The sequence below is a fragment of the Heterocephalus glaber genome, unplaced genomic scaffold (assembly GCF_053883595.1).
Source record: "Heterocephalus glaber isolate CG9 unplaced genomic scaffold, H.glaber_assembly_v1.0 deba00001428, whole genome shotgun sequence".
Lineage (NCBI taxonomy): Eukaryota > Metazoa > Chordata > Mammalia > Rodentia > Bathyergidae > Heterocephalus > Heterocephalus glaber.
In genome coordinates, this window is record NW_028258293.1 from 22,354,203 (window position 1) to 22,375,450 (window position 21,248).

Below are 21,248 nucleotides of genomic sequence, written 5' to 3' on the forward strand. Positions count from 1 at the left end.
TAACCTCTGTTCCAACTGGTTCAGAGTTTCTATTTTAATATTTAGATCTTTAATCCATTTTGATTTTAGTTTAATGCATGGTGAGAGATATAGGTCTAGTTTTAATCTTTGGCAAGTTGAAGCCCAATTTTTCCAGCACCATTTATTAAAGAGGCTATCTTTCCTCCAGTGAGGGTGTTTGGCTCCTTTGTCAAAGATGAGATGGCTGAGTGTGTCTGGCATTGTTTCTGCATCTTGTAATCTGTTCCACTGGTCCTCAGGTCTGTTTCTTTGCCAGTACCATGCTGTTTTATCACAGTAGCTTTGCAGTATAGTTTCCAGTTGGGGATTGTGATACCCCCTGCCATGTCTCTGTTCCCTAGAATTGCTTTTGCTATTCTGGGTCTCTTCTTGCTCCAAATGAATTTTTGGATTGTTTTCTGGAGGTCTATGAAGTATGCTGCTGGGATCTCAATTGGAATTGCATTAAATCTGTATAGCAGTTTTGGAAGTATGGTCATTTTCACTCTATTAATCCTTCCTACCCAGGAGCAGGGGATGTCTGTCCATTTTCTGATATCATCTTCAATCTGTCTTTTCAGAGTGCCATAGTTTTCAGAGAAGAGGTCTTTGATTTCTTTCGTTAGGTTGATTCCTAGGTATTTCAGTTTTTTGGATGCTATTGTGAAAGGAATTATTTGCCCTATTTCTCTCTCAGTGAGTCTGTCATTTGTGTAGAGGAAAGCTACTGATTTTTGTGTGTTAACCTTGTAACCAGCTACTTGACTGAATTTGGTTATTAAGTGTAGAAGACTTTTGGTGGAGTTCTTGGGGTCTTCTATATAGAGTATCATGTCATCTGCAAATAATGACAATTTGACTTCTTCATTTCCTATCTTTATTCCTTTTATTTCTTTCTCTTGTCTAATTGCTGTGGCTAATGTTTCCAGAACTATAATGAACAAGAGTGGTGATAGTGGACATCCTTGTCTTGTTCCTGATTTTAGTGTGAAGGATTTCCGTTTTTGACCATTTAGTATGATATTGGCTGTTGGTTTTTCATAGATGGCTTCTATCAGTTTGAGGTAGAGAGCATCTATTCCAATTTTTTGTAGGGTTTTTATCATAAATGCATGTTGGATTTTGTCCAATGCTTTTTGTGCGTCTATGGAAATAATCATATGGTTTTTGTCCTTGGCTCTAGTGATATAGTGTATTACATTGATTGATTTGCGTATGTTGAACCATCCCTGCATCCCTGGGATGAATCCCACTTGATCAGGGTGTATGATCTTCTTGATGATCTTCTGCATTCTGTTTACCATTATCTTATTAAGGATTTTTGCGTCTATGTTCATTAGTGAGATTGTCAGCCCTGCTTTTTAAGGCCTTCCATCTAAACTAGTCAGGCCCACTCACATTGCCAGGATGATCTTCCTTACCTAAAGTCAGCTCATACAAGACTTGAATTACATCTGCAAAATTTCTTCACAGCAACACCTAAGTTCTTGTTTGACTGAATAAAGTAGCTTACCCAAGTTGCCATATCAAAAAAGCCACAGCAGAGGGGCATAGCATGTGATTGTTGTCCCTTCACTCAAAAACAGCACTGAAATGTTTCAATTCACAGGAATAAGAATTTCCTTCTTAAACAACTCACTTGGTGGGGATAGCTAAATTGTGTGCCAAATTGAGTTTAGGTTTTGCTCTAAACTAATGTGTATCTCTCCTCCCAAATTCATGTTGACGCTTAATCTCCAGTGTGATGGTATTTAGAGTTAGGGACTGTGGGAGGTAAGTAGGTCATGCAGATAGAGCCAGAATGAATGAGATTTAATGTGTTTATAAGATGAGACCCATAAAAATTTGCTCACTTTCTCTCTCTCTCTCTCTCCTCTCCTCTCTTCTCCTCTCCTCTCCTGTCCTCTTCTTTCCTCCATGTAAGGATAATAGAGAAGACAGATATCTGGACACTAGGAAGTGGGTCCTCCCCAGACCTTGATCAACCAACACCTTGATTTTAGATCTATGAGAAATAAATTGTTATTTCAGCCACCCAGCCACACTGTATTTGCTATAGCAGCTGAACTGACTAACACAGAAGGGAGAATGCTGGACAAAATCGAGTAAAATAAGAAAGGAGGCCTCTGGACTTGACCATAGAGAGGCTGTAGATAACCTCAGTGAGTCAGGATTCCATAATCTGATTGGAAAGATAAAGAGTGGGTGGGAGGTGAGAAAGGCACACCACAGGAAGATTCTACTTTCATCAAGAAAGGTTTCCAGGTACAGTTTGGAGCCTCAAGCTTCTGTGCCCGGTGCTCTTAGGCACCAGGAGTCACAGGTGCATGTTCTGATATATCTCTATGATCTCAATCATAATTTATTTCTCAACCTTAGTCCTTGGTGGGATTATATTTTCTCAAAATTATGTCCTAGACTCCTTTTCTTATTCCCACAGCCATCACTTCTTACAAATGTTTTGGATAACATTCTTTGACAACTTGTTCAGAAACATCACATGCCTTGTAAACTACATGGTAGAATCCCCTTTACTTTTGTCTGTTTGGAAAACATGCCCAAATCTCACTTGAAAATAGCTTCTGTTTTTTCTGTGGACCTCACTGACTTTAAGGTGGAATGAAGCCCAAGAGTAGCTTGAAACCCCCATACCAGTCTCTGCAGCACACCAGGAGCGTGTGCCCTTCTCTCCAGGGACCCTGTGGAGAACAGGGAGTGTTGGGTTTCCTTCTAAGGAAGTCAGGGATTCCTGTGGGCCACCTCTCTGCTCTCCCACAGTGCTCCTGGGGGCTGGGAGTGTCATAGTCAGTTTAACTAAACAGCCTCTGAGTTGGAGCTGCTGTGACATCTAGACTCTTCAAGGACCTCAGAGACAAACTATAGGCAATTTAAAGAACTTTTGAGAATGGAATGGTTTCTTCCTTAAATTAAAAACAAAAGCTTTCTGTCAACTTTCATACACATCCTACCCCCAATAGGAAGTAAGGGAAAGGTCTTCCATTTATATTTCCAGCATTTTAGCTTCCTTTCTTATTATTTCCAGAATTGAATCACTGTTGGTGGTAGCATGGGGTAGGGTAGGAAAGTCCATGGCTTCCAATTCTACTGGGGGAAGTAAACTATAGGTAACAAATCTTACATTCTTCATTCCTCTTCAGTCATCACCACAGCTTTTTTTTTATGTATTTATGATTTGTTTGGGTGTATGGTACTGGGGATTGAATCCAGGGCCTTTTCCCTGAGCTACCCAACTCTTTTTATTTTTAATTATTTATTTTTTTAAATTTTAAGACCCAGTCTCACTAAGTCACTAAGTTGCCCAGGTGGGGCTGAAATGCAGTCTTCTTATCTTAGCCTCCCAGAGTGCTGGGATTACAGACATATAGCACCACACCTGACTCACAATTATCATTAACACAGAGATAAAATGTGAAATTGGGAGGCAAAATGTACCACAAGACCCAATCTATACCTCATATATCAAGATTGATGACCACAAAACCCTACCTTTCATTATAGGTGCTTGCCTGTTGCAAGCAGAGAGAGTGCTGACATAAGTACTTGTTTCCAGTGCCCAATCTCCTTGATCTGGAAAAATATTCTCCTGCCTATTCCCAGAACCTTTTTCTCTTCCTTTTCTGGTTCATTGCCATCTGGTTCTGACTTTCTCCCCTCATCCTCAGTGGAGCAACCACCACATCTGAGGAAAGCTTGTGCATTTCATCATGGCAAGAACCTAGATCTTCTGCTTGGTCAAGCCCTCTATAAGTCTCTAGATTTTTGTAAGGCTCTGAGCACCACACCATCTTTGGGATAATGAGCCTGAGCCCAGGCTATGGACCAATGGACACCCAGACGTATCCATGTGCATCAGTTTCTGTGTGGAATGGATAGGTCTGGGTCTCCATGACAACAGCAGGAGGAGTATGTTTTCTGAGGGCAGCACTAGCCCTTATCCCCACATGTCACAAGGAAGTCTTGAAAACTTTCCTGTGGGGAGGGAGAACTCATCTGTCACCATGTCAGTAAGCATGTGCAGTACTGTGTAGACCGGGATCGTGGGTTCGTGTTCAGAACAGATAAGTTCATTTGAGGGGATGAGAATGCTTCTTTTTCCCTGCTATTTTAATGATTTAAAAATGTCTACTAGCATTTGCTCATTCATTGTGAGGGAAGGGAAATTAGTATATATTAAGTGGTAATTACTGTTTTGGTTACTTATTTTTTCATCAAAATTTTTGAAAATTAATAATGGCTAAAATATATAATTTATTATATGTTAGGCTCCATTCTATACACTTTGCATAAGCTACCTCATATAATCATCATACCATCCTGCGAGGTAAGCATCATCATCATCATCATTGTCATCATCATCGTCATCATCCTCATTTTAAAGATGAAGAAACCAAGGCTTGGAAATGTATAATAATAGCCCCCAACCAGATCATGTTCAAACTTGTATAGCAAGGGTTCAAACCTCAACAGGCTTGAATCAGAGTCTGGCACAGTGCTATTCTGCCTCTCAGGCCAGCATATTTGGTATAAATATGTTCAACATACAAGTCATAAATCTGAAATTCAGAATGATTAGGCCAACAATATGGATCCATTGCTAACTACGTCCAGGAAATCCTGTTAGTGAGTAGGTTCCAAATTCAGTTCCATCAATTGAACTGAATTATTATTCTTTGAATTTTAATCTGGTCTTTGGGTAAATTTCCTTCCCTAAGTGTGTTAGAATACAGTCAGATAGCTGTGGATTCCTTTCTTTTACCCACACTGAGAATATTCTGAAGCCAATTCTGGAAAGTAAGGAAGCAAAAAACAGGCAATTACTGAGTGCTTGTGATATGCTCAACCAAGCTAGGCAGGGACAAAAGACAGTAGAGATGTGTCCTTGCCCACAAGGGCTTTCCCGTCTCATTGGAGATGGAAGAGAAATGTTTCCTGCAATTGTTAGGATATAGTGGTAAGTAGAGAATGATCAAAGGCAGGAGCAGTGGCTAGACATTGGGAGGGAGCTGTTCAAGAGCAGGTGAAAATACCAGACATAGTCATCTTAAAATCCTGCATAGGAAAAGATGTATTTCCTGAAAATATGTTTAGTCAATGTACTTGGTAATATTTAAGAAACTCACTGTGCAAGGTTAAAACTTTTTATAGGTATAAAAGATATTCTAAGCTTCCCCAGACCTCATTAGCTTATGGAGGACAGTATGGAAACACAGTCACCTTAATAACCATAGTCCAAGTTCCACGTATTTCTGCTGTCACCTAAAGGATCTCAGGCCTTGCAAGATGCCCTCCAAATGTACTGTGTTTAGGAGTATGTCTTCTCCCACTGGGCTGTGTACTTTTCACCCACTCAAGGTCTATCAGCAATTGTATTCTCCTCATCAGCTACCAGCACTCCTCAGTGACCTGCCACCATAGTGCTCTGTGTCCACCACCCTTCTAGCAGTGTCTCCACTGAGTCCCTGGATCCCTAGTGGTGTTCCTTGGTGAAATCGGGGAGAATATCTCTCAGCTTTGTGCTGCCATCCAGGATCACCCAAGATTCTAAGTATAAGATCAAAAAGTAAGACATGTGCTTTCAATGCACATTATTGGTCCTCAATTTAAGAGCCAGCAAGAAAGCTTTTTATTTTAGCAACTGGCTTCTGTCAATCAATCCAAACTCAGAAACTTCAAAAGTAAAAAGGTCTTCATTTGGGGTATTAGGAATTCCAATTCAGGAGACACAGGTTCACATAGCTCATATTTTGTATATGATTGATACAAAATAAAGAAACACACACACATACATATATATATTAAAATGTCCATAAAACAAGAGAGTCTAATAATCTTTTGATATGAATCTTGAGTCTCTGGGTATAACAGTACAACATAATCATCTGTTCCAGATGCCTGCAGTGAGAAGGTGACCGAAATTCAGATTTCCAAGCAATCAGGGGAGTCGGCACAATCTTTCCCCCTTAATGGCCTCCTGGATCCATTTTGAAAAGGCTTTTCAATGTTGTTTTCATCATAGTTTTTCCTTTTCATACTTCTCAGGCAGAGCCCTAGAGGTCAGGGTCTAGGTCCTCAGCTCTTTCAGCTCAGAAAATCAACCATGCCAAGATGTTGACAGTGAGACGACTCACTGAAAATGAGTCCTAGATAATACAAAGGGATATATAAACACCAAGTCCAGTGTACTGGTACGTGAGATGGCTATCCCTTTCTGGTGAATGGAATAGATGACATGGGACATGCACATCCATCCTTCCCAACTTTTGGTGCCAAAGGTTTCTGATGCACAACAGTCATCCTCAAGGTCTTCTCCTCCAGGTATGAAAAAGGTCTACTAAAACTTTCCCTTATCACTTTTCCAGTAAGAAAGTGCTCACAACCCTTGGGCAGGATGGCAAACTCCTAGGCTGAGTCCTGTTCTCTGACTCTCTTCTTTCAGGAACCATGCATACCTTTATTATATTTGTGCTATCTTCAGGATAGATTGTATGGCTCAGACCATAGATTTCATAAACACAGACACATGGTATCATCGACAGAATACTGCACTCCAGACATAAGTGTTCTCTATCCTCAATCATGTATTTATACATAATGTCCTGGGTCATAATGAACCTATGTCCAGCACCTACACGTAGTAGGAACTTAATCAATGGTGGCTAATAAGACTACACCTAATACAGAAATCTAGTCTCCTTTACTATGCTATGATTCTTGACAACCCTCAGGAATTTTAAGGCCCTGTGAGCCAGTGTCAACACATATCATAGACATTCTAGTTTTCTCAGAGTAATTTATTCATTCTTAAAAATGAACATTAATACATGTGGTATTGGGGGATTTGAACTCTTGATACATGGCTGTGCTAATCTTGGGTGTTTTTATCCTGAAATCTTATCTTTCTCTCTTATTTTCTCATCTTTTCTTTTTTCTTTTTCTTGAGATGGGGTCTTGCTATGTAGCCCAGGTCTCAGAGCTGTGATCTCCCACCTAACCTTCCCAAGCTTTAAATTTGAACCACCAAATCTTCTCCTGGAACCCTTCCTCACAAGACTGTAGATCCAAATTGATTTTACCAAAACCAAATTGGCATGAAACCACATGGCATTTCATTTTATCAGTCATACTTACAAAGCTCCCATAAAACCTTGAGCCAAGTCCTGAGATCCTCCGTCCAGTTAGTCAAACACATGTAGGTTTCTGGAAGGTGGTGTGCCCAAAGAGGGCACAAGCTCCACTCCCCTTCTCCCACACTACCACCTGTGCATCTCTTCAGTCTGTCTGTTCATCTGTATCCTCAGTAACATCACTTATAATACATGGGTACATGTAAGTAAAGTGTTTTATGAGTTCTGTGAGCTGCTCTTGCAAATTAATTACAACCAACCAAAGGGCTAGCTTTATAGCTCACTGGTCAGAAGCACAGCTCACAGCCTATACTTGCAATTGGAATCTGAAGTCAGAAGCAAGGATGTAGGACTGAGCCTTCAGCCTGTGGATCTGTTGCTATCTTCAGGTAGAAAGTGTCAGAATCGAATTGGGTTGAATTACTGGAAGCCCAGATGGTGTCCCCCAGAGAACTGTTTGCTTGTTGTATGGAGGAAAACCCCACACATCTGGGATCACAGCAGTATTCTGTGTGTGGGGGTATGATAGGCTTGTTTTCCTGTACATTACAAGTGACCATCTGTGTCAGGCATCAGGCACAAGGGATATGGCAAGGAGTAAAACAGATAAGAATCTTGTAGTGATGGAGAAACAGAAAATAAGGAAAGACGTACAACAAAAATTATTGCTAGTTGGTAATAAAGACACTAAAGAAAATGAAGCAGGGATGGGCAGTTAGTGAATACAATTTTAAAAAAACATGGTCGGGTCAGGTGTGGAAGCACAAGCCTGTAATCTTAGCTACTCAGGAAGCTGAAACAGAAAGATTGCAAGCTCAAGGCCAGCCTGAACAACTTAGAGCCATCAGGAGTTTCTCTTTGTTGATGATTTAAATTACCATGATCACTGAGGAGATGTTAAGTGGGCAGCTAGATGTCTGAATGATCCAAGCTGGACAAGTAAACTTCAGAACTGTCAGCCTGTAGCTGATATTTAAACCCACGACATGGGATGAGTTCACCAAAGAAGAGTGAGATTTGAGTCCTGGGGCATTCCAACATTTCAAGGTGGTAGAAATGAGGACTGACCATTATCTCCAATGTGAGGATATTAGTGATCTCAGTAAGGGCCATCTTAGCATCTGGAAGGAGTGGTGAAGGAAAAAGCTTTAAAAAAAAAAGTATATTTAAGAAAGAATGTGATGGGAAAATGGGCAGCAGCAGATATAAGCTGCTTTTTAAAGGAATCTTATGGTAACTGGGACCATGGAATGGATCAGCACCTAGACAGGGGTATGGAAGTGAAGAGAAAGGTCTCCGTGCTTTTAGACATTGCAGAAATTATAGCACATATGTATACTCATAGGAATTATCAAGTAGAGAGAGGGGCTGATAATGTGGGACAAATAGGAAAGAATTGCTGGGACAATGTTTTTAAGCAGGTAAGAGAAGAAAAGGATTAGATAGAACCCAAAGGGAGCAATTGGCGAGATGTGAACAGGTCATGTGACATAGTAACAGGAAGAAAGGCAGAGAAAAGGGATGTACTTTCTTCATTTCTGTGCTTTCTGAATTTTATTCTACAATGGAAGAAACTTACACTTGCTTTTAATAAAAGTGCGGTTGTGCAAAGCGGCCTCCTCAATACAACTGACCCGCTCAACCATGGTCCCCCCTCCAGAATCATCATTTAGCACCGAACCCTGGGTCTCAGCTCTGTCAGGTTAAAAAGAATGGGGAAATGCTTTTAAGTTTAAAATCAAGAATCTAGTTTAAATTTGTATGATACCAACCAAAGTTCTTTGTCCATTTGCTGCCCCACGGGTTGTGGCGGTGTAGGCCAAGAACACAAGGCTGAATCCAGAAGCAGGGACTCACATTCCAGCTTTGCTATTTCAAGCCATGTGACCTTAGAGAAGGCACCAAACTAGCATGGTGACAAAAACATTACAACAATTTCAGGGAGATATATTTCCTTGTCAGAAACACTTTGCAAAGTCTACAGCTCTATGAAAATGAAGGTTTTAGAATTATTCTTAGAATGCAGATTTTAGTCCAGTTTGTTCTATCAACTTGTTCCTGCCTTTTAAAACATTTTAGAAATGGAAATTTTTCTCACAAACAAAGGTCTTATCTAAAAAGCTCCTGCTTTTGTCCTTTTAGAGATAGAGAAGCAGAGTCTGGGGTAAGGTTTTGAACAACCCAAATGTGAGACAGTGAAATACCCTATTCCAAATGTATTTCCTTGACATATTTCAAAATGGGTATTCAGAGCAAGTGCAGACAGACATGGCTCTGAAAACCTGTCCGTTTCTGAAAGACATTTCCATTTATCTATCTTAGTAAAGTAAGCAAGGGATAAAGGCAAGGTTTTCACTGTGAGATTCCTGTAGCTGCCAGGAAAGATCTTTTCATAGGAAGAAGAGACTGGGGGCCTGACACCTGGGCAGACAGAGATCGTCACAGGTGACCTTCTGGGCGTCGCTATGTGGGAAGGTCTGTCTGTGTGTAAGAGCCTGTCGTGGCCCTGCAGTTCCTCTCCTGACCCCCCATGGCTGTGCAGCCACCTCCCTTCCCTGAGCTTCAAGCCCCTATTCCTCTGTGTAATGCCAGTTACTAGATAAATGTCAACCTCTAGCCCCTTCCCTGAGAGCCACACTTTGTATATATGGCTCCTGTGCTTCCGTACATTGATTAATAACTTGGGTGCCTTTTCCCTGTTAATTTATTTTATGTCCTTTTTTCTATAAAGGAAAATCACCAAAATTTTAGAGGGAAAAGAGAAAACTTTCAACTTTCCTCACCACGCCTGTTTGTGCTAAGTAAGAGTCAAGCGTGGAAAAGAGTCATCTCTCTTCTTTCCCACCTCTTCCCCTTCTCCTCATCCTCAAGGCCTGCCTTTCTCCTACTGTAGGGCTGGCAGCGCCCAAGCTGGCAGCCACGCTCTGCGTAGGTAGAACTTTCCCTCGCTGATGACTTTTGCTTTCCCATTAACTCTCTGTTGTTGCCAAGCTGTGAACTCACAGTCATTACCTTTTGGAGGCTCAAACCCAGCCCCTGCCACAGCAGATGCTATTCAGGAAGAGTTGAAGCAACTGCTGTAAATATTGGTGGAGAACGTGACTGGCATGGTTGGTGCAGCTCTGCAGACATAGCTGCTCAGGAAGGATTCCCCTGAGTGTGGGAGAGATGACAGGAGTAGGTTCTGCAAGCTGTTCTTTTGACTGTTCCCGGGCACAGTTTCTAGCAAATTCTGATCATCCCAGGTGTCTCAGGCCTCATCTTCCACAATCTTGCCTGAGGAGTCCCCTTACAGCGCTGTAGGAGTGAGTAAGCAAAACTTTCCATAGCCATAGTTCTCATGCACAAGTCTAGGTTGAAGGTATTTCAGAAATCAAAGTATACCATTGCAGTGCTCAGTGGGGAATTTTCATCAGGTACCAGTAGAATTTCCTTGAAGAGGAAAATCAAGAAACATCCAACTCAAGCAATACCCTGTATGGGTCTGTGTTGGGTACATGGAGTGGGCTGGGAGTTCTTTCAGTGCTTCTCATAAAGTTCACTAAGTCACATATATTTGGCTGGTGAGTTTCTTTGTTCAAGATGACATTTTAACAAAATGTACAAAGGGTGGCCAGAACGAGGGTGAAGAAGAAGGGATGGAGTGGGTGGGATCCTTATGTGCCCTGGCAGGGATGATGAGGTGAAGTGTGACCAGGTAGGAGGAGCTGCTTCAGGAAAGAGAACCACAATTACAGTAATGAGAGCACCAGAGGAGAAGGAAACTTCTGGCCAAGTCATGGGAAATATGTTTTGGAATAAGTTCAGGTATAAATAACCCTAAGGAGATTCAGGAAATAGTAAAGAGAAAGAGTTTATTAGAATTGCACAGGGTACAGCAGCAGGGTGGCCCATAGACGAAATAGCCCAGGAAGGAATAGCAAAGGAGGTTACTTAATAGAAAGAACAGCTCCACGATGAGGTAAAGTGAGATTATATACTTTTTAAAATAAAACCATTAGCATGGGTATAAGTAGTACATCAATTGCACACTACGTATGCATGAGCATGAAGCCTACTGGTGTAGTCTCCCCTCTTGGGTATCTCTCTTCAGCATGTAAATGAGGGTCTCAGTCACCTTCAAGCAGATCTCTGGGGGAAAACCAGCTTCCACTAGCTCAGAAACCTCCTGTTTTTGTCTTAAGCAAAGAACAGAGTGAAGTATGGTGACACAGTCAGGCTTGAGACCTTTCTGTTTTTACCTCAAACACTGGAGTGGGATGAAGTTGATGAAATGATTATCTTGGAGGAATGTGTAGTCTTCCCTTGGCCACCAGCCTTCACAGTCATCAACCTTCACAATTAAAACTCTTTCTCTTGCTTCAAAATTATAATGATAAATTTAGTGGCTTAAAATAACAAAAAGTTTTCTCTTATGGTTTTTCTAGAAGCGGAAATATGAAAGCCGTTAGTTCATAGGCTAAAGTCAAGATATTCCCATGGCTCATTCTTTCCAAAAGTTCTAAGGGGAAAATCCATGTCCTTGTCTGTATCCTGGGCTTGTGGCCCCTTCCTTCATCTTCAAAGTTCATTACTTCAGTCTCTCTGCTGTCACTGAATTGCCTTGTCCTTTGATTGTCTTGATTATTTTTTATAGGACCAATTACATCAAACTTACCCAGACAACCGAGATTTTTATTCTGAGACACAGAATAACATTAGTAATTATTAGATAATCCAAGGTTCATGAGACATTATTTTACCTTATGTTGTCAGAAATTGAGATATCTGACAAAATCCTGTGTCTCGATGTGGTATTATGGGCTGTTTTATCCTATTTCTATGTGAAACCCTAACTGCCAGTCCCTCAGAATGACTTTAATAGGAGATTGGGTCTTTCCAGAGGTATCAAGTTAAAATGCGGTCATTAGGGCGGATCCTAATTCAATATGACCAATGTCTTTACAACAAGGAAAAATCTGGATACGGGCACCCATAGAGGGAAGCTTATGTGAAAAGACATAGGGAGAAGTCACCGCCTACAAACCAAGGAGAGAGGCCTGGAACAGATGATTTCTTTACAGCCCTCAGAAGGGACCAAGCTCACCTTGATTTTGGACTTCTAGCCCCTAGAGCCCTGAGATTGCAAAATTATGCTGCTTAAGTCACACGGGCTACAGCACTTTGTTACACTGGCCCTGTTACCTACCGGGAGAGTGGCAGAGGGACTCCTCCTCCTCAAGGGAGGCCAGAGGCCAGCTCAGCCTGGACAGGTCCTTGTTCCACCAAGGAAAGAATTTAAAGGCAGGTGTGCACAGAGACAAATCACCAGGGGAATTCATTAGTGCACAGTGACAGCACAAACAGAAAAGGCAAAAGGACACTCAACGCAGCTGCAGCAGGTGGTTCAAAGAACTTCCAGTACTGTGGAAAGATGGGTGGGTGGACGGGTGGATGGAAGGACTGTCCCAAACTTTGCTTAGCTGTCCTTTATCTGCATATAAGGTATGAGGTATGGGGGACCATAACAAGGTCAGACGTAATAACTGCTCACCACCCGGCAAGTAGCGGACGCCGGTGTTCCACGAGGCCCGGGCAGGGCTGGACCGCAGCCGGGGTCACGAGAGGAAGAACCCTCCACCTGGCGCCCTCGGGCCATCCGGATGCCAAAGCAGCCAGTGCTGGTGTGGGCGGGAAGTGAGCAGGCAATGAGCAGCTGGCAGAAGAGGGGACGCTGGCCAAGCCTCTGCCTTCGCCTGCCCTGGAGGCCCCCGGTGAGTGAGCCCCCAGGCCCTGAGGTCCTGAGAAACCTCCTTCCTCAGGTCTACTCACCCTGCGGGACCAGACGTGGGTGGGGGACTGGAGAGGTGAGCCCCGCTGTCATCCACAGCCACCTTGGGAGCACAACTGGCAGCCAGCCTCCCCCTTCTCTAGTTCAGGCTCAGGACTCAGGCCTTCGTTCCCTTCATTCCGGATTGCTTGATACAAATACTGTGGTCACCTCCGCCCCGGCCTGGGACAGCCTCCCAGTGTCTGCGCCCTTGATGAAGGCCATGGGACATGGGATGGGCAGGAGGGGCCTGTCGGACCCTCCGCTGATCCCTGCCTACCCTCTGGCCCACCCCTGCCTTCTGGGTTGGTTGGTGCCTTCCCCTCTTCTGGTTCCTCTGAGATGTAGCCTGCATCTTCCCTGGCAGTGGAAAGGGGACCATGTGCTGTGCCTGAGGAGCCTGCCCCCCGAGGCAGGTGAGACCTGAGGTGCTCTGCTCGAATTGTCCCTGCCAGGACCTGTCCCTGCTGCTGGCCATCAACTTCCTCGGGGTCACAGTGCTGCTGTTTGCCCTGAGGAGCATGAACTCCAGGAGGAAAGACCTGATCACCTTACAGGATCCTGACACCAAGTACCCGCTGCCTTTGATTGAGAAAGAGGTAGTGGGACAGCCCAACTCCTCCCGTGGTGAGTAGAAGAAAGGGCAGGGGTGGTGGGGAATGCTGCCTGGGGAGCTGGATGGGCTGGTGCTTACCTCATGGCCAAATGCAGTACTTTACCAGGCGTCCAGGCTGCCCAATGAGGCGCCTAGATGCTGACTGAGCCTGGCTCTGTTTTGTTTCACCAGCAAATCAGCCACAACACCCTGAGGTTCCGCTTTGGGCTCCCCTCACTGGACCACGTCTTAGGGCTTCCTGTAGGTGAGCTGGGTTTGCGGTCACCTCTAGGGCTAGATTTGGGGGTGGGGCAGGCACTCTGCTCCTATCAGAAGCAGAGGTTTCCAATCTCCCAAGGCATGAAGGGAGAGTGTACCCTTTCACGGCCACGTGAGCCCAGGGAGATGGACTGGGGGCAATGTGTTCCCTTTCTTCTTCGTTCCATTTGGGCTGGCACAAGAGTGGCACCTCAAGAGCATTGAGAAGAAGTGAGCCTAGAGTCAGAAGGTCTAAGATCTCGTCTGAGGTTCCTTGCTGGGTGACCTTAATCCTCAACCTCTCTGATCTTCATTCTATGAAATGGGATTTCCTGGGCCTGCCTGCCTACCTCAGCTGGACTATTGTGAGGGCAAAGTGATTGATGAATGTGAAAATTCAGAAACTGTAAATCACTGTGCACATAGGAGGGCTGCGGGGGGGCAGTTAATGTTCCCTTATGGTCAGAAGAGATGCCCAGAATGTATACAGGGGTGAGGGGGAGGCAGGTGCCCCATGTGGATTCTCTGCACGGACCTGAGACCCACACAAGAAGGGACTCATTGTGGACACCAGCTGCAGCAGTTCTAGAGTTCTGAGTGACCCCATTTCTAGTCTGTAGCACCTCTAGATAGCCGAGTCAGTCTTCATGACATGGAAAACCTCAGGGCCCAGGGAAATTGCACTCGCTCCTTTCCCCCTGGTGGAGAAGTAAACCATGGCCCATTTGTCTTATCCACACAGCACAGAACCTTGCAGTCCACCCTGTCAGCTGATGAAACTATACACAGGACACTCAGGGGCCCTGAGCCTCCTTGCTGCTCCTTTGCTCCTTCTCTGTACTTGAGCACAGTGTCCTGTCACCTTCCAGTCTCTGCCCCACCTGCCACCAGTTCTTTCATGCAGGAAGCATGAAAGGCTGAAAAACCTGGAGAAAAAGAATTTCTTAGAAACTGCTTTGGCCCACACTCTCCTAGGCCCTGGTGGAGGCCATGCAAAGATTGTAGAGTAGGAAAAGGTAACAGTGGCTTCTACGCGCGTGTGGTAGAAGGACTGAGGGTTGCTGATGCTGATTGCTTGGTTAGAGATGAGGCCAGAGGGACCAGTGGGTCAGCCTCATCTTGTCTGGGGACACTGCCAGGCCATGCCCTGGCTGGCTGCATTGGACAGAACCTTTCCAAGTTCCCTGCTCTGTGTGAGCTCTCAGATGGAAGCTGCTGCAGATATGTATCCCTATGTGACCCTAGCGGTCAGCCAGGCCATGGCCAGGCATTGAGCCAGTGTTTAGTGTTTGGACCTCAGGCTTCAGGGCCTCCTCAAAGACCCTTGCTTGTGCGTCCCTTGAGCACCTCAAACAAACTGTCTTCCTCCTTCTTCTCTTCTTCTTCTTTTTTCTGTCTCTCCTTAAGTGTCCCTTTCTATCTGCATATCCACAGGCTGTTGTCTGATTTCCTGGACATTCTAAGTGTCTGCTTCCTTAGAAACAAGCAAAGAGCCTTCTCTCGCCTCTAGCTCTTAGCATCTCTGGATGGCAATTCCTGCCTTCATCACTAATTGCCTTCATCACTGAAGTCTCCCCCTTTGATCCGACAGATAGCTGAGCCACTAAACTTCTCATCTGACACTGGGCGATAGTCAACATCCAAAGGTACTGGCCTTACCAAGGCTACTAATTCTACACTGGAGGGGCAGAAATGCAACTTCACAGTTGCCTCTCAGCAAACCCCCAGACCAGGAAGACACAATGCTACTGCTTTATTTAAACCATGGGTGTTCTGATCTGGGGTCCCCATAGCCTCTATAAGCCGAGTTCTGCTCTATGCCAGGCAACATATACAGACAGGGCAGCTCTGACTTACAGACCTCTGTTTAGGAAGAAATGAGTTTGTAAAGAAACATATTTTTCTTTAAAAGGCAAACACTCCTCTTTATCATTTTTAATAGTTACCTTCCAACTTTAATTAGCTCTTCTTGCCCTGCAGATTACTTAACAATATGACCACAGTTATGCAGGCATTTTCATTTTCTCTTTTCTTTTCTTTTCTTTTCTTTTGTAGTGCTGGGGATAAATCTGAGTCCTTCTGCATGCCAGGCAAATGCTATCACTGAGCTACACTCTGAGCCTGTCATCTCCATTTTAGAGATGAACAGACAGGGGGGTGAAGTGGGCTGCCCAGGGTAGCACATGAACCATCAAGGACAGGCATAGGATCCAAGCATCCTGCATTGGGACATCCTCCCTGCTTACACCTTGTCACATCCTACCATTTTCCCCCTTCACTGAAGCTCAGTACTTTATGGGATTCCTGAGTCATACCTAGCCGGCCATGTTCAGACTTAACATTTGATGCCCTTTCCATAGGGAACTATGTCCACCTTTTGGCCAGGATTAATGGTGACTTGGTGATCAGGGCCTACACACCTGTCTCCAGTGATGATGACTGAGGCTTTGTGGATTTAATTATAAAGGTAAACAATGCCTATCATGCCGAGCATGAGGGTGGTGGGTAGATGGCTGTGCTTCTGCTCTGAGGGGAATGGTGCCTCAGATGGGGCTTTCCAGAGATGCATTTGACCACTGAGGTACAGTTAACCTTGTGATGTCTTAGGGGAGTGCTTAAAGCAGCCATGAAGGCAGAGTGCTTTCCCTGCGGGGCATGCAGTGCCAAATGCCTCTGGTAGCTGTGTGCAGCTGTGGCCGTAAGTCAGGACTCGTGAAAACTACCCTGCCTTGCTTTTTGATCTACTTCAAAAATGTACACCCTAAATATCCTGAAGGGGGGAAGATGACTCAGTACTTGGAGAACATGAAAATTGGAGATACCATCCTTTTTCGAGGGCCGACCGGGCAGCTGTTCTACCAAGGTCCAGGTACTGGTGGGATCCCAATAGGTCTCCTCCAGCTGGGAGGAAGAAGATTCCTGCAGTGGCTCTGTTATCCTAGAACTCTGCTCAGACTCCACAGGTGCTTGTCCTTCAGGTCTTCCTACATTCATTCATCCAGATTAGTGTATAACCACATCTGTTATTCACCCACGCACCCACGTCGGAAGGTCCTAAGCTTCATGTGGTGTGATCTCATCACTGTATCTCCAGTATGGTGCTTGCTAATCCTGAAAAATGGGCCATGGCTGGAGTCCACACTGATTGGCTTGTCGCATATTCATCTTTTACTCACTCATTCCCTGTGGGTGAGCGTGTTCTGGGAAGCTCCCTATGAGCTTCAGCTTGCCTCTCTCCTCGGAAGAGGAGGCCCAGGCTCCAGTCCCACTTTGTGCACCAGTGTCCTGGGGCTGACCCAGGAAGCCACGGTGGCCTGCTTCTCTGCCTTAAAACAGTACAGCCATCTCTTAGGTGTACTTGTCTCCTAGAAGCCTGGAGGAATGTTGGTAACCTTTTGCAGGCTCCCGGACAAGAGCCGCAGAAGTTAGAGACATCCTCTGTGCTTCTAGGGAGACTTGCAATCAAACCATACAAAACGAGCCAGCCTGAAAACAAACTAGTCCGTCACCTGGGAATGATCACCGGAGGCACAGGTAAGAGGTTCCTGGGGGCTTCACCCAGTCAGTGACCCCCGCGACCATTCTGACTTTGCAGTTACTTGGCGCTAGAAGGTGTGGCTTCAGTTACTCCTCCCTTAGCTGTGGGGAGAGGAATGCAGCCTTAGTACTTATCTTGGACCTGATGGTTCCCTCTTCCCTTAGCCAATGTGGTGGCTGCCTGGGAGTCAGGCTGTGGGGTCAGGCTGGGCACTGCCTGTGGTCCCCCACATGCAACCGGATCCAGTCCACGGACTCTCCCCATCCGGAGAGTGACACTTGACTGGAGAGAATAACCTTGACGGATACACACAGGGTGCCAGGCACCATCATAGGGGCTTCAAAACCCATCACATTTACTCACCACTGATAATTTTTGCAAATGAAGACACCGAAGATCTAAGAATTCTCTTCCCATTGTGGGAAAATGAGGCGGGGTTTCTGACTTACTGTTGCATTAGAAAGCAATACCAGAGTGAAGGACCGTTCCCCACTTCGAGTTTGGAGCACAGTGAAGAGGTATAATGAGGGCCAAGGGAAACTGTTAAGCAGCTGCAGGCCAGGGACTGTGGCCTCAGATATCCGAGCAAGCCCTCCCACCCACTCACTGTGTTCCAGGCATTACGCCTATGCTGCAGCTCATCCGCCACATCACCAAGAACCCCAGCGACAGGACCAGAACGTCCCTCCTGTTCGCCAACCAGGTCAGTTCTGCCGCGTCAGCTCTGAGCTTGCAGCGGTGGGGCGGAAAGTTTGCTGAGCTGGGCTCCGCATTCGTCGGCCCCCGGTGACTGAGCATGCGCTGCTTGGGTGCCCGCGGCTGTGGAGGGCTGAGTGGGCTCGCCGGAAAGGAACTGAGCTGGTCCTGTGTTCCTGCTGGATTTTAACTCTGTCTCCCCAGTCAACCCCGAGCTCTAAGCTTTCCTTCATTAATATTTATTTCTCTGGGGGTTTTTTTAGTATAAAAAAATCAAAGATACCCTCAAAGAAATAGAAATCTTGGAAAATAGAAAATATATATTTCAGTTAGCATTACCACACAGGATTTTCTTCTCATTAATACACTTTATATTCATCACAGGCTATGTCAAGTTGTACTATAGATGTATATATACTACATCTCCCACGTTCAAGTTTTCAGTGTTTAGTTATAAATGATAAATGATACACTGATGAATAATTGTGCCAAGGTCTGACTGCTTTTAGATTATTTTCGTAAACACAGCTCCAGAAGTGGGATGATCAGGGCAGGTGCCATGCAGAGCTTTCTGTGCGCTCTCCCTGAGCCCGTGAGAGGGGTTTGGGTCCCTTTTCCCAGGCGAGGCTCCAGACTGCCTTCCGGTTCTGGTCCTAGCTCCCCAGTGCTGTTCTCCCTGTGACTCTTCAGCCCCTTCTTCCTTGCAGAATACCCTACTGAGCTTGTGCCAGGTGGGCCTGCCGCACCTGCTGCCTAGTGTGGATGCAGGAGGTGGGGCAGGGATGTCCCTGTGGCCAGCCTTTCCAGCTGGAGGGCGGCCACTTCTGTCCTCACCCTCCCAGCTACTCCTCGCTGATAGAGAGAGAGAGGGGAGCTTTGGTCTGCAGGTGCAGCACAGAACCCTCATTCGCCCCGGGAGTCTGTAGAGTCTGCGCAGGCCAGGGCGGCACAGCGTGGGCAGGGGTGTCCTCCGTGTGGGGGATATGCATACTGTCTCTGCATGGGGCTTTTTAAATGCTCCTTTTCTAGACCGAGGAGGACATCTTGATGAGAAAGGAGCTTGAAGAAATTGCCAGGACTCACCTAGACCAGTTCAGCATATGGTACACCCTGGACAGGCCTCCCCTCGGAATGCGCCCTTCACCCTCGGTCGCTGTGGGGCAGCTCCAACCGCTGCTCTTCCTCGGGATTGGGCTCTGTTCATTTGACCTTTTTCAGAGAGGGTGTAGGCCTGTTGTTCTGGGTCCATATGGGAAAGGCAAGAATTCGAGGGAGGATTTGGGCGTGTAAGGAGGGTGATCAAAGGCAGGTGTCTGATATCTTAGGAACACACCACACACCGCTGAGTATCAAGAGGGACACTGAGCCGCTGGGCTACTTGAAAGCCTGTGCCCCCACAGCCATCGCACACACTGCATCTCATGTGCCCACCGGTCCCTTCACCTCACACCACTGCTTATAGCCACAGCATCCCTCAGCACCCACCTCTTCTGGACAGCGTTGCTCATATGCTGAGCCCCAGCCACCAGAATGTGTGCTGCACCCGGTAGCACCGGTCTCATCATACATCACATTGACCAGCAGAGGGCGCCCAACTCCACAAACACCATACCAGTCCACTGCCCTGATTTACACTGTACCCTGGTAGACCTCACCATGGAGCTCTCCACCCTCCTCAGTGCTTTGAGCCTGCAAACACCAACGCGGGCCTCTGAGTCCCAACAGTGAGCCTGAAATCTGGAGTAAATACTGCCAGAGGACTGTCTGAGGCTCCCACACTCTCTTCTCAGGAGTCCGCAGCGAACAGCAGTACAGACTTCTAGACCTGTTCAGGGCAGCCTCACCTCTCTGCTCCTTGCCTCGAGGTCAGGGACTTAACCCAGAACCTCACAGTGACTTCTTGCTCTACTTCATTTCAGGCTGGAACTACGGCTCGGGCTTTGTTACTGCCCACATGATCAAGGAGCACCTCCCTCCACCGGGGGAGGCCATTCTCATCCTGGTGTGTGGCCCCCCACCCCTGATCCAGACTGCCGCTCACCCCAGCCTGGAGCAGCTGGCTTACACTAAGGACATGATATTCACCTACTGACACCTCCCATGTTCTTTGCCAGCTTCCCAGGCCCCCACCCTCTGTTTCAGAGTCAGTTTGGCTTCACTAGGTTAAACTGGGATGTTTGCCAAAGTGTCTCCTTAAGCCCCCTTGGGCATGCACCCTGGGGCACCTCTCTTTTGGGTGTGGGCCTAAGAAGAAGGGTTCCAGGGACTAGGGAGAATGGCTTCTGAGGCCCCATGGCTTGAAGGCCAGAAAGAGCTCCATTATCGTACCTGTCTCCATGGTTCAGTGAAATAAATTTAAGTTCTCAGTAGACAGCCCAGGAAGCATGGCTCTGTGGGGCCCTGCTGGAGATCAGGAGGCCACAACTACTGTGCTTGATAACTGGCTTCCGGTAAAGGTTGGGGGTGAGAACACTGGCGATGGTGCCAGAGCAGAATCCAAATGGGGTTGCATCAACTCCCACTAATCTCTCATGAACCCCTCTCCAGGGAGGCCTGTGTTTAAGGTCAAAGCTACAACAGTCCTCAGGCACCCAGCATGTGTGCTCTTCCTTCCTTTGTGGAACCCTTTGAAACAGAAACAGGCAGGTGGCTCTAAGGACTCCTTCCAGACTCCCTATGAGTCTGGAGATGGAAGTGTGGCGTGCTCTTTTCTCCAGCAATCTCCTGGCTCCACCCTGGCATTAGGCCAGGTTAGGAGTGGTTATATTCAGAAGCTTTTCAATTTGACGGCTCTGCTTTAAATCCTATCAATAAACCCAAATGGTACAAGGGGCCACCATCACTATCCTCAGGGCCAGGACAACACATTGCTGCTCTGTTGCTTGAGTAGGTAGGGCCATTCCTTTGGGATTTCATATAATTCTCAGAACAGACCAGAGATTCTGTGAGAATTTTTTTTTTTTTTTGTACTGGGACTCAGGGCCTCATGCTTGCCAGGCAAGCGCTGAACTGCTGAGCTACATCCCTGGCGCTGTGAGGATTTTTATTTCGTTATTACAGATGATGACACAAACTCAGAGATTAAGTGTTCTGAAGTCATTCAGCCACTAGGTGGCAGAGCTGGCTTTAAATTCCAAAAACTGGCATAGCAGCAATACTGGAACTTGGTGCCACTGTTTATGTGTGTGTGCATGATGTGTGCGTGTC

At 46.0% G+C, this 21,248-nt stretch overlaps 1 protein-coding gene across 1 annotated transcript; it reads left to right on the top strand.

Moving 5' to 3' along the window:
- The first annotated feature begins 13,421 nt into the window (after nt 1–13,421).
- On the top strand, nt 13,422–20,133 carry Cyb5r2 (cytochrome b5 reductase 2). The gene is given in 8 exon segments (XM_087211798.1): nt 13,422–13,553; nt 13,742–13,814; nt 16,168–16,273; nt 16,546–16,676; nt 17,258–17,341; nt 17,963–18,048; nt 19,071–19,176; nt 19,961–20,133. Coding segments are annotated over 8 exon segments (837 nt in total). The 5' UTR covers nt 13,422–13,475.
- The last annotated feature ends 1,115 nt before the right edge of the window (nt 20,134–21,248 follow it).